Source organism: Coregonus lavaretus (genome assembly GCF_964263955.1).
Source record: "Coregonus lavaretus genome assembly, chromosome: 39".
In the NCBI taxonomy this organism is placed as follows: Eukaryota; Metazoa; Chordata; class Actinopteri; order Salmoniformes; family Salmonidae; genus Coregonus; species Coregonus lavaretus.
Window position 1 is genome coordinate 9289315 of NC_140026.1, and position 12760 is coordinate 9302074.

Consider the following 12760-nt stretch of genomic DNA (forward strand, 5'->3'; position numbering starts at 1 on the left):
CGACCCAGTAGGACTTGACAGCAGTCCACCATTGGATCCCAGCCCACCATTGGATTTGAACGCACAGATAGGGGAACCTGGACCTGCCCCTTCTGTAGCAAAACATTCTCTTCAAACAAAAAGGAAATCTGTCCATGCATATGAGGATTCACATCATTTAGCTGTGGTGACTGTGGGAAGAGCTTCAATCGCAAGGAGCACCTAACTAAACATATACTGACTCACACAGGAGAGAAACAACATGGCTGCTCAGTCTGTGGTAAAAGATTCACTCAGAAGACTCATCTGCTGAAGCATATGGATAATATCCACAAAGAGAGGAAAGAAGAAAGATCATCTTCAGTCAGGAAATGGGAATAACAAGGCAGGATGTGGACAACACTCTTAGGAAAGGAGAGCAACTCCAGACCATTCATACTGTGGGTCTCAGATAAATAGATCTCTGATGGATTTAATGTTGTAAAACATTGAATGTAAATAATATTTGATTTGAATGATGAGGTAATGATCAAACAGTACAGATTATTGTAGGCAATTCACAGGTCTGCTGTACAAAGTCTATTGATGTTTTCCCTTCATTAGAAACAGGAATATCTGGTCATTTGATTTGGAATGTCTCTCAGGGTGATGACATAATAGTCGGGCTGATGTTATTGATACATTATATTAAATACAATTCATTTGTCCAAGAGTATTTCTCATCAATTCTGACCTAATACTGCTCATTCATGATATTGATTTCATCTTGTTTAGAGTAATGATAAACAGTTGACTCCTGATGAATAAATGATTCTCCCAGATCATCCTATACTTATGATAACCGCAGTTTGTCTACATGTAGTTGTCGTTTTCCTTTACTACTGGCCTGTATGCTGCCTTGCACAGTAGTAAACTCCCGTCCAGCTGGTGGCGATGTTGTGTGTTTCTGGGCTCCCCACCAACTAGAACGAAGGATTTAACATAGTTTTTAGGTAGAATAGAACGAGTAGGATTGGAAAAGAGTGTTTTGATTTTGCATTCCTTGTGTGGAGTAAAGAAAGACCCACTGACTGTACTAAATAGGATACCGAACTCTCATTCGACTGAAAATGTCTAAACTACAGTTGTTGCGGTGGTTTTTAAATGAGCGCTTAACGGCGGTTGCTGTGGAGATTTTCGTGGCAGTTGAGAAAACGGTAGTGGAGTACCAGGAGGAGAATGATCGGCTACGGAGACTACTGCAGATAACACCAGAGATAACACTATGTAAAATAGGTTCGTATGTAGTTATACTGATAGCTAGCTATAGTTCTACTTTATTGATACATTTAACTGATCACCATTTGATACATTTTAAGAAGTTGTTTTTAAACTTACCGTGCATGGATAAAAACATTGTGTCATAAAAACCAGGAAGTGATTTGAATTTAACGTTATAATTCAAAAATCGAAAAACTTTATAAATAAATTGCTTCTCTACAATTTATTGAGAAGTAATTTAAACTAGATTATAGCTTTCAGTTATTTATTTGGAATTATAGTTTACCTAGTCTTGAATTTACTGGCTTAAAAATTCAATTTGACCACAACCCTGAAATCTAAAGTATATTATACAGTTGAAGTCGGAAATTTATCAAAATACATTTAAGCTCAGTTTTTCACAATTCCTGACATGTAATCCTATTAAAATTCCCTGTCATAGGTCAGTTAGGATCACCACTTGATTTTAAGAATGTGAAATGTCAGAATAATAGTAGAGAGAATTATTTCTTTCAGCTTTTATTTCTTTCATCACATTCCCAGTGGGTCAGAAGTTTACATACACTCAATTAGTATTTGGTAGCATTGCCTTTAAATTGTTTAACTTGGGTCAAACGTTTCGGGTAGCCCATTCCTCCTGACAGAGCTGGTGTAACTGAGTCAGGTTTGTAGGCCTCCTTGCTCGCACACGCTTTTTCAATTCTGCCCACACATTTTCTATAGGATTGAGGTCAGGGCTTTGTGATGGCCACTCCAATACCTTGACTTTGTTGTCCTTAAGCCATTTTGCCACAACTTTGGAAGTATGCTTGGGGTCATTGTCCATTTGGAAGACCCATTTGCGACCAAGCTTTAACTTCCTGACTGATGTCTTCAGATGTTGCTTCAATATATCCACATAATTTTCCTTCCTCATGATGCAATCTATTTTGTGAAGTGCACCAGTCCCTCCTGCAGCAAAGCACCCCCACAGCATGATGCTGCCACCCCCGTGCTTCACGTTGGGATGGTGTTCTTCGGCTTGCAAGCAACCCCCTTTTCCTCCAAACATAACGATGGTCATTATGGCCAAACAGTTCTATTTTTGTTTCATCAGACCAGAGGACATTTCTCCAAAAAGTACGATCTTTGTCCCCATGTGCAGTTGCAAACTGTAGTCTGGCTTTTTTATGGCGGTTTTGGAGCAGTGGCTTCTTCCTTGCAGAGCAGCCTTTCAGGTTATGTTGATATAGAACTCATTTTACTGTGGATATAGATACTTTTGTACCTGTTTCCTCCAGCATCTTCACAAGGTCCTTTGCTGTTGTTCTGGGATTGATTTGCACTTCTCGCACCAAAGTACATTCATCTCTAGGAGACAGAATGCGTCTCCTTCCTGAGCGGTATGACGGCTGCGTGGTCCCATGGTGTTTATACTTGCGTACTATTGTTTGTACAGATGAACGTGGTACCTTCAGGCGTTTGGAAATTGCTCCCAAGGATGAACCAGACTTGTGGAGGTCTACCATTTTTTTCCTGAGGTCTTGGCTGATTTCTTTTGATTTTCCCATGATGTCAAGCAAAGAGGCACTGAGTTTGAAGGTAGGCCTTGAAATACATCCACAGGTACACCTCCAATTGACTCAAATGATGTCAATTAGCCTATCAGAAGCTTCTAAAGCCATGACATCATTTTCTGGAATTTTCCAAGCTGTTTAAAGGCACAGTCAACTTAGTGTATGTAAACTTCTGACCCACTGGAATTGTGATACAGTGAATTATAAGTGAAATAATTTGTCTGTAAACAATTGTTGGAAAAATTACTTGTGTCATGCACAAAGTAGATGTCCTAACCAACTTGCAAAAACTATAGTTTGTTAACAAGAAATGTGTGGAGTGGTTGAAAAACAAGTTTTAATGACTCCAACCTAAGTGTATGTAAACTTCTGACATCAACTGTAGGTAACCTCTGCTCCTCCTTTCCTTCCCTCCAGACTCCCTGCAGCTCTCTCTCGCTGTCTCTGAAGAGGAGGTTCCCCCTGAGCAGCAGCACTGTGAGCAGGAGTGGAGCCCCAGTCTGGGGCAGGAGGACCCAGAGGCCACACAGATTAAAGAGGAGCAGGAGGAACTCAGTGCCAGTCAGGAGGAAGAGCAGCTTCAAGGGCTGGAGGCTGATATCATAGAGTTCATGTTAACTCCTCCTTGTGTGAAAAGTGAATGTGATCTGGAGAACCCACTTCAAGAAGCCATACTAGCTGAATACCCAACTGTCAGTCGACTGAAAACGTCTAAACTACAGTCTTTTCGTGAGATTTTAAACGAGCTTTTAACGGCGTCTGCTGCTTTGGAGATTTTCAGGGCATGTGAGAAAACGGTAGTGGAGTACCAGGAGGAGAATGATCGGCTACGGAGAATGCTGCGGATCACACCAGAGATACAACTATGTAGAATAGGTTAGTATGTAGACCTGTTGATAGCTAGATACAGTCCTACTCAATTAAAGGGACAGTTCGGGATTTTGGAATTTAATCCCTTTTAGGGGTGTGACGTTTAAACGAAATTGGGATCGTTAACGTTTTTACAAAATCCATAACTGATACCTTTATTTATTTGTATTTAAAAAATCACAGTGCAGTTATCACAAACTACCACTAACATGTCCCGATTATCATCTTAAAGGGAAAATTCTAATGAAACAAATACCTAACGCAACAATGAATGAATCTTTACAATTATCTCCCACAAATATGAAGCGCTCTGCACGTTACTGACGTTAAATAATTAGAAAAATGGCAGAGAGTGAGACAGGGAAGCGACAGGAGCAAAGTCCTATATGGAAATACTTTTGCGAAGTTAAATGAGAAGGTTGTGAAATACAAACTTTGCGAGGTGGAATTAAAGCTACAGTGGCAGTACAGGTGCAAAGCTGAAAGGGAGTCACGGTGAGACCCATACCGTTGCTGGGCAGCAGTGCGATAAGGGACGGCGTGAGATCGTTGGATGTCTATGAACACGCTGTCATACATCACTGAAAACGAGCCATCACATTGATGAGAAGTGAGAACGTGGAGGAAAAGCACACAGCAGACAATCATTGCTGAGTGGGTGGGGGTGGTAGCAGTAAGGTGAGTACAGTCTGGTAGGGGGTTTCCACTACATAGCACAGCCACAAAGTCAAACATGGGCTATATCTTATTGGGGATTTATTATTTTCATAATTGATGGGATGACTAACTTAGAAAGAATGCATTCTGGACTGTGCTAATGTAGGTTGTGACACCTGGCAAGCTGTGATTGATGTGAAGAGCTGTTTTAGGGGGTAAAATGAGATAAGGATTTGTGTCTCCAGACACTGGAATATACTGGTTCTTTGTGATCTGTGAACCTTCCTTGGACGTAGGAATGGTGTCTAAGGGAGCTGGCTCTTCTCACTATGACAGGTTGTTATGATGAACGTATGCCTGGAAACAGGGATGCGCTAAGAGGCAGGGGACTAGCCTGTGCGCCAACGGATAGGCTGAGTAAGTCTAAACCACGCTCAAGTCTTTACTCTAATTGGTCAGCAGAGAGGTGGGAAACTCTCTCTGTCAGAGTATTTGAGCAAGAACCTAGAACAATGGATTAGTTCTCTGAAGTGCCCTGCGAGGTATTTCAAAGAGCCCGTATATACGAAACATCATATTTACCATTGAAGGTTTTTGCATTAATTAAAATAACTAGAATATCTTAGAAGTCGTGTTGACCTCTTTTGTTCCTAATACCAGATTTGAATTGACGCAACTTTGACAATCTTAAAAAATGCATGAAAATAAAAGTTAGCTGTTTTTGTCTTAATTTAAAGTTAGGGTTAGGCATAAAGTTAGCAGCGTGGTTAAGGTTAGAGTTAAGGTTAGGTTTAAAATTCAATAAAATTCAATAAAATAAAATGTAGAAATAGTCAGGGTTTATGACTTTGTGGATGTGGTGACTAGTGGCGATCGTCTCGCAGGTAGCCAAGACTGCGGTAGATTGAACTGCGTTGCCCCTTAGTGGTCATACGAGGAAGGACAATATCTGAAATGTGAATTCACGTCATTTAATTATTTTATTTCTTATTGTTTAAACCAGGACTGCCCAACCCTGTTCCTGGAGAGCTACCGTCCTGTAAGTTTTTGCTCCAACCCTAATCTAGCACACCTGATTCTAATAATTAGCAGGTTGATAAGATGAATCAGGTTAGCTAGTAACCTGGGGTTGGAGTGAAAACCTACAGGAGGGTAGCTCATCAGGAACAGGGTTGGGCAACCCTGGTTTAAACGTTAAGCCAATTTTTACATTTGTCACATTCCTAATCCCTTTAACTACCTTCCCATAGTCAGATGAAAATGTTTGTCTCTGCATGCAGTTTGAAGGAAGTTGCTAACTTGTGTTAGCAAACTTGCTAACTAGCGCCAGCATTGCGCTAACGCTAGTTAGCGTTGGCTCGCAAAACTAGATCTAACTTCCTTCATACTGGACGCAAATACATAAAAATGGTATCCACAAATTCATCCGACTATGAGGAAGTAGATAATCCTGACCTATCCCTTTAAGATTTTTTTTGTAACTTTGACTGTACATGGATAAAAAACTTTCTGTGTCACGAAAATCAGAATCCAAAATAATACTTGTTACATTGTTTGCTAGCTCAGCTGGTTAGCTAGCTCTCAATCTCATTGACCACCAAATGAAGCTAACGCTAGCTAGACACTTAATACAACTTAAATGTATGTTAGCAAGCTAAGTTAGCAATGTTATTAATACAACTCCCATCAGCTGTCCACATCCAATTTAAATTCAAATTAAAGTCGAATAAACCCCAACCCTGATGCTTTTCAAGGCTGTAGTGGTAACCTCTGGATCAAGGCTGTATAGCTAGGTAACCTCTGGATCAAGGCTGTATAGCTAGGTAACCTCTGGATCAAGGCTGTATAGCTAGGTAACCTCTGGATCAAGGCTGTATAGCTAGGTAACCTCTTGATCAAGGCTGTATAGCTAGGTAACCTCTGGATCAAGGCTGTATAGCTAGGTAACCTCTGGATCAAGGCTGTATAGCTAGGTAACCTCTGGATCAAGGCTGTATAGCTAGGTAACCTCTGGATCAAGGCTGTATAGCTAGGTAACCTCTGGATCAAGGCTGTATAGCTAGGTAACCTCTGGATCAAGGCTGTATAGCTAGGTAACCTCTGCTCCTCCTCTCCTTCCCTCCAGACTCCCTGCAGCTCTCTGTCTCTGAAGAGGAGGTTCCCCCTGAGCAGCAGCACTGTGAGCAGGAGTGGAGCCCCAGTCTGGGGCAGGAGGACCCAGAGCCCACACAGATTAAAGAGGAAGAACTTGGGACCAGTCAGGAGGAAGAGCAAATTCAAGGTCTGGAGCCTGATATCATCGAGTTCATATTCACTCCTTCCTGTGTGAAAAGTGAATGTGATCAGGAGGACCCACTTTGGTCCTTGACTCTTCCCCAAACCCAGACTGTGGAGAACAGAGAGAGTGACTCTGAACCAGTGGATCTGAAACCTTTTGGCACTGTGACCCACCTAAATGGTTTCTACATTCCCTGTGACCCTCCAGATAATCAAAACAATGCCTCCAGCAACAGCTCAGCCGTAAGCAGCGACCCAGTAGGACTTGACAGCAGTCCACCATTGGATCCCAGCCCACTATTGGAGAAACACTGTTCCAAACCCAGCACCACATCTAGAAAAACTCACCACTGCTGTGACTGTGGTGAAACGTTTGCTCTGAAAACTGACCTGCAGAGGCATGTGACTCTCCCCAAGAAGAGACTCAGCGAATGCTTCTTCTGCAAAAAATGCTACAACTCCACCTGTAAATTGAAGGCCCATGTCCAGCTCTGTCACGGTGGGAAACCCTTTACCTGCCCTGTATGTGGAAAGACCTTCAAACTCAAAGGAGTTCTGTCCAAGCACATGAGGATTCACACAGGAGAGAAACCATTTAGCTGTGGTGACTGTGGGAAATGTTTCAGTCTCAAGAATAACCTAACCATGCATAAACTGACTCACACAAGAGAGAAACCATTTAGCTGTGGTGACTGTGGGAAGAGCTTCAATCGCAAGGAACATCTAACCAGGCATAAATTGACTCACACAGGAGAGAAACCTTTTAGCTGTGGTGACTGTGGGAAAAGCTTCAGCCTCAAGAATAACCTAACCATGCATAAACTGACTCACACAAGAGAGAAACCATTTAGCTGTGGTGACTGTGGGAAATGTTTCAGTCGCAAGCAGACACTAACATATCATAAACTGACTCACACAGGAGAGAAACCATTTAGCTGTGGTGACTGTGGGAAAGGCTTCAGTCTCAAGAAGAACCTAACCGATCATGTACGGACTCACACAGGAGAGAAACCATTTAGCTGTGGTGACTGTGGGAAAAGCTTCACTCAGAAAACTAACCTGCTGACCCATGTGAAAAACGTCCACAAAGGAAGAAAACTGGATGAAAACTGAAAGAACATTAGAACAAAGAGATGCTCTGTCAGAAGTTGGGAATAACAAGGCAGGATGTGAACAAAGCAACTCTGGATCATTCATACTGTGGGTGTCAGATAATTGGATGTGAGAAAGTTGTGTTTATGTAAACATTTCTATGAAATGAAGTTTGATTTGAATGATGAGGTAATGATCAAACACTACATAGTATTGTAGGAAATTCACATCTCTGCTGTTCAAAGTGTTGATATTTTCACGTCATTTAAACAGGAAACATTTTCCAGAAAATATCTCCTTCCATCTGTCCAAGAGTATTTCTCATCCATGTTGACCTAATGCTTCTCAGTCATAATATTGATTCAATCTTTTGGGAAGTAATGATATACAGGCCACTCCTGATAAGTACACTTCTATGAGTACAAACTATGTTTTATGTGCACTACAGTGTTTCCCAATTCAGTAACATTCTTTATAATATCTCTTGATAACTGCATTCTCTGGTTTAGTGCACGCTGTCACATCAGTCCCAAAGCTGTTGCAGTTGTCAGGAGTCGCCTGTGTGACAATGTGTTCTTAATTTACCTGCCTGGTAAAATAAAGGTAAAATATCAAATAAAATGTGGTCTTTCAATTCAGTTCATGTAAGAAATTATCATCCTAGATCTCTATAGTACTTATTGTAACTGTTTCCCCACAGTGTAGTTACAGTGGGGAGAACAAGTATTTGATACACTGCCGATTTTTGCAGGTTTTCCTACTTACAAAGCATGTAGAGGTCTGTAATTTTTATCATAGGTACACTTCAACTGTGAGAGACGGAATCTAAAACAAAAATCCAGAAAATCACATTGTATGATTTTTAAGTAATTCATTTGCATTTTATTGCATGACCACTGGTCTGTAGCTTGTAGTAGAACTCCGTCAACCAGGGGGCACTGTGTTGTGTTTTTTTGCGGTTAACACCAGCCGATACAAACAGAAGAAGAAAATGCGGGTTTGTTTTGGGTTGTCAGTAGTTACAACAGCCACAAAGTCAAAATTGGCTATATCGTAAAAATTAATGAAAACCAAAATGTGCTTTTTCGTCTTAATTTAAGGTTAGGGTTAGGCATAAGATCGGATTTTAAGAAGAGAAATTGTAGAAATAGGTGGGGTTTATGACTTTGTGGCTGTGGCAACTAGTGAGTGACAACCTTTGTGGCTATAGAAACTAGTGGAAAGAAAAACAAAGTCGGATTCCACAGCCACAAAGTCAGATAACACAGCCACACAGTCATAATGAGTTTTTTTTTTTTGTCTTAATTTAAAGGTTAGGCATAAGGTTAGCAGTGTGGTTAAAGGGATAGTTCAACCAAATTACAAAATGACACATTGGTTTCCTTACCCTGTAACCAGTCTATGGACAAGGTATGGCAGCAAACCATGCTTTGGTTTATATTCAATGGGACCGTTTCCACATGCTAACGTTTTAGAATTTTAGGCACAAATCCCATTAAATTCATGGGACCGATATTGTCATTTTTCCCACATCATGTCCAAATCATCCAAAACTATCTCATTGATTTTGACGCTCCACAAAGTCACTTATAGATGTTAGAAAACATGATGTGCGAAAAATGCTAATATTGGTCCCATGACTTGTATCACGGTGACATCCAGATGGTTACTACCAATTATTACAAGTTATTTATTGTGTAGGCTGCTATACTACTTTAAATAAAAATCAAGTGGGATGGAATAAATTGGCCACAGTAACTACCGCCTGCGACATGTGATACAGCTTCCCAGTGGGAAGCGACTCACGTTGGCAAGCAAGCACGTTGATAATACAACACTGTTGCAATGGTCATTTGCGCTGGCTTGTCGTAAAGTTATCTTATTGGGATGTCATGGTGACATCCAGATGGTGACCGATACTACAAGTAATTTATCCCTCACCCATCTAAATAAACATACATTTATTTTACACGTTTTAACTAGCGCCAAGCTGCTGCTGTTGTTGCCAGCTAGCCAGCATAAACTATAACTAGCTGGGAAGGCATCATCAGGACAACTGACTTAACTAACTGAACCAAATCCATTCGTCTCCACGCGACTCTCAGCTGTGCGATATACGTCATCAATTTGGGCACCAGGCGTGACCATATAGTCCCTCCCTTGTTTTGCATGAGATTCCCTAAAAACACGTTGTGACTAGATGGAGTATAGATACAACCGGAAGTGTCTTTTCGTAGCAGGTTAGGGAATAATTTTAGCTAACTCTAACATTTTTCCTAACCATAAAGTTGTCCTCCAGAGATTTTAGAACTTTTACTGTTGATAAGCAATATCCCAAGTATAAATACAGTCAAGTACACACACTAATGCCCTCAAACTGAACTCTGGACCTTGAAGCCAGTTCCACTGCATTGTTTTCATTGTTCCCCTCTAATCAGGGACTGATTTAGACCTGGGACACCAGGAGGGTGCAATTAATTATCAGGTGCTCACTAGATTGGTGTCGTAGGTGCAACAGTGCGTGAGGATGGCCGTAAAATCAGCAATTAAAACCCCATCAAAATATGTTGAGGTATGCCGTGTTTCTGGAGATCCGTACGACTGGAACAGGAACACACATAACCTTCTGCCTACATTGGTCCTAGTCTCTTCCCCAAACCAAGACTGTGGAGAACAGAGAGACTGACTCTAAACCAGTGGATCTCAAACCTTTTGGCACTGTAACCCACCTAAAGGATCTGAACATTCCCTGTGACCCTCCAGATAATCAAAACAATGCCTCCAGCCACAGCTCAGCCGTAAGCAGCAACCCAGTAGGACTTGACAGCAGCCCACTATTGGATCCCAGCCCACCATTGGATCCCAGACCACCATTGGATCCCAGACCACCATTGGATCCCAACCCATCATTGAGGAAACACTGTTCCAAACCCAGCACCATGTTTTTAAAAAACTATCCGCTGCGGTGACTGTGGTGAAACCTTTCCTCTGAACCCTGACCTGCAGAGGTATGTGACTCAGGTCAGGGAGAGAGCCAGTGAATGCCGCTTCTGTAAGAAAACGCTACAACTCCACTTGTAAACTGAAGCCCCATGTCCGACTCTGTCGGACCCTGCACCTGCCCTGTTTGTGGCAAGACCTTAACATACAATATAGATCTGTCCCGGCACACAGGAGATTAACAGTTTAGCTGTGGTGACTGTCGGAAAAGTTTCAGTCAGGAGGAAGACCTAGTGAAGCATTAACAGGCTCACATAGGAGAGAAACCATTTAGCTGTAAGGTTTGCGATAAAAGCTTAATATACAAGGGCACCCAAACCAAACATATACTGACTCACACAGGAGAGAAACAACATGACTGCGCAGTCTGTGGTAAAAAGATTCATAAAACTAATCTGCTGAGGATAAAGTCCACAAAGGAAGAGAACATGACAAAGAACTAAGAAATTGAGGACAAAGAGATTTCCTGTCAGCAGATGGGACTAACAAGGCAGGATGCGAACAACTCTTGGGAAAGGAGAGCAACTCTGGATCATTCATAATCTGGGTTTCAGATAAATAGGTGTGTGATGGATTCACTTTGTGTAAAATGTTCTATAAATAAAGTTTTATTTGAATAGTGAGGTAATGATCAGATGGTACATAGTGTTGTAGGAAGCGCAAAGGTCTGCCGATCAAAGTCTGTTGATCTTTTCACGTAATTCAAAAAGGAATTCCCCTGCATTTATTTTGTAATCTATCTCATGGTGATGAGAGAATGGTCAGACTGATGTGATTGATACATCAAATAAAATTCCTGAAAAGTTCTCCTTGCTTTTGTCCCAAGAGTATTTCTCATCAGATGTCACCTAATGCTGCTCATTCGTGTTATTGATTTAATCTTGTATAATGATATAAAGTTGACTCCTGATGAGAATGGATTCTCCCAGATCATCCTAAACATGTAGTTATCGTTTCCCTTTACTACTGGTCTGTAGGCTGCTTTGTAGATTAATAAACTCTTATCCAGTAGGCAGCATTGTTGTGCGTTTCTCGGTTTCACCGCCCACTAGAACCAAGATGTTTCTAAAATTCTTGGACTAGAACATGGAAAGAGGATTGGAGATCTGCTCTGATTCAGCTGTAGTGTTGAGTAGTGTGAAGACGGGCAGGTCGGATAGGGGAGACTTGTTTGTGAAGATGATGGTGCTGTTCATGGGATTGGAGAGGATGGGAGTGGTGGTAAGCTTTTGCTGGGTTCCCGCCCATGTGGGTGTGGAGGATAATGAGAAGGCTGATGTGGTTGCTAAGAGTGCTGGAGGGAGAGAGGGGGTAGATATTCAGGTCCTGCTGGGCCGCAGGGAAATATAGTCCTTGATCCGGGAAAAAGGGCTCGATCTTTGGCAAAGGGGGTGAGATGCTAGTAGTAAGGGAAGGCAATTTTATCGCGTACATCGGTCAGTAAAGGAAGAGGTGGGGAGTATGGGATGGAGGAGAGAGTTAGTTGTGTGGAGTAGATTACGGTTTGGGCACACAGGTTTGAATGCCATTTTGTGGATGATGGGGAGACATGAAACAGGTCTGTGTGACGAGTGTTTACTGGAGGAAACGGTGGAGCGTGTGTTGATATTTTGTAAACTGGATTAATTAGATAGGGAGAGATTGTGTGAAAGCCAAGGGTTAGAGAGGCCGGACGGGGTTGCGGTTTGGGTGCTGTAGTGGGGGGAGGAAAGCAGTGGAGGCTCCTCAGAGGAGGAAGGGGAGGACCATCCTCCTCAGTGAATTTCATAAAAATATATATTTTCTAATATTTAAAAAGTTATCCTTTTTAGATAAAACGATGCTAAATATAATCACGTCACCAGATAATTGATTAAAACACACTGTTTAGCAATGAAGGTCTACAGTAGCCTCAGCAGCACTCTGTAGAGTAGCACCATAGTGTAGCCGGAGGACAGCTAGCTTCCCTCCTCCTCTGGGTATATGACTTCAGTACAAAACCTAGGAGGCTCATGGTTCTCACCCCCTTCCATAGACTAACACAGTAATTATGACAACTTCCGGAGGATGTCCTCAAACCTATCAGAGCT

The 12760-nt window shown here is 41.8% G+C and overlaps 1 protein-coding gene across 1 annotated transcript; it reads left to right on the forward strand.

The window, feature by feature from the left end:
- Positions 1 to 1088: 1088 nt before the first annotated feature.
- Positions 1089 to 8063, forward strand: LOC311112608 (uncharacterized protein; the record flags this gene model as incomplete). Its single annotated transcript, XM_084155756.1, has 3 exons — positions 1089 to 1259; positions 3224 to 3671; positions 6448 to 8063. The coding sequence occupies 3 exons, from the start codon at positions 1089 to 1091 to the stop codon at positions 7710 to 7712; spliced, it is 1884 nt and encodes a 627-aa protein (XP_084011882.1). The 3' UTR covers positions 7713 to 8063.
- Positions 8064 to 12760: the final 4697 nt, after the last annotated feature.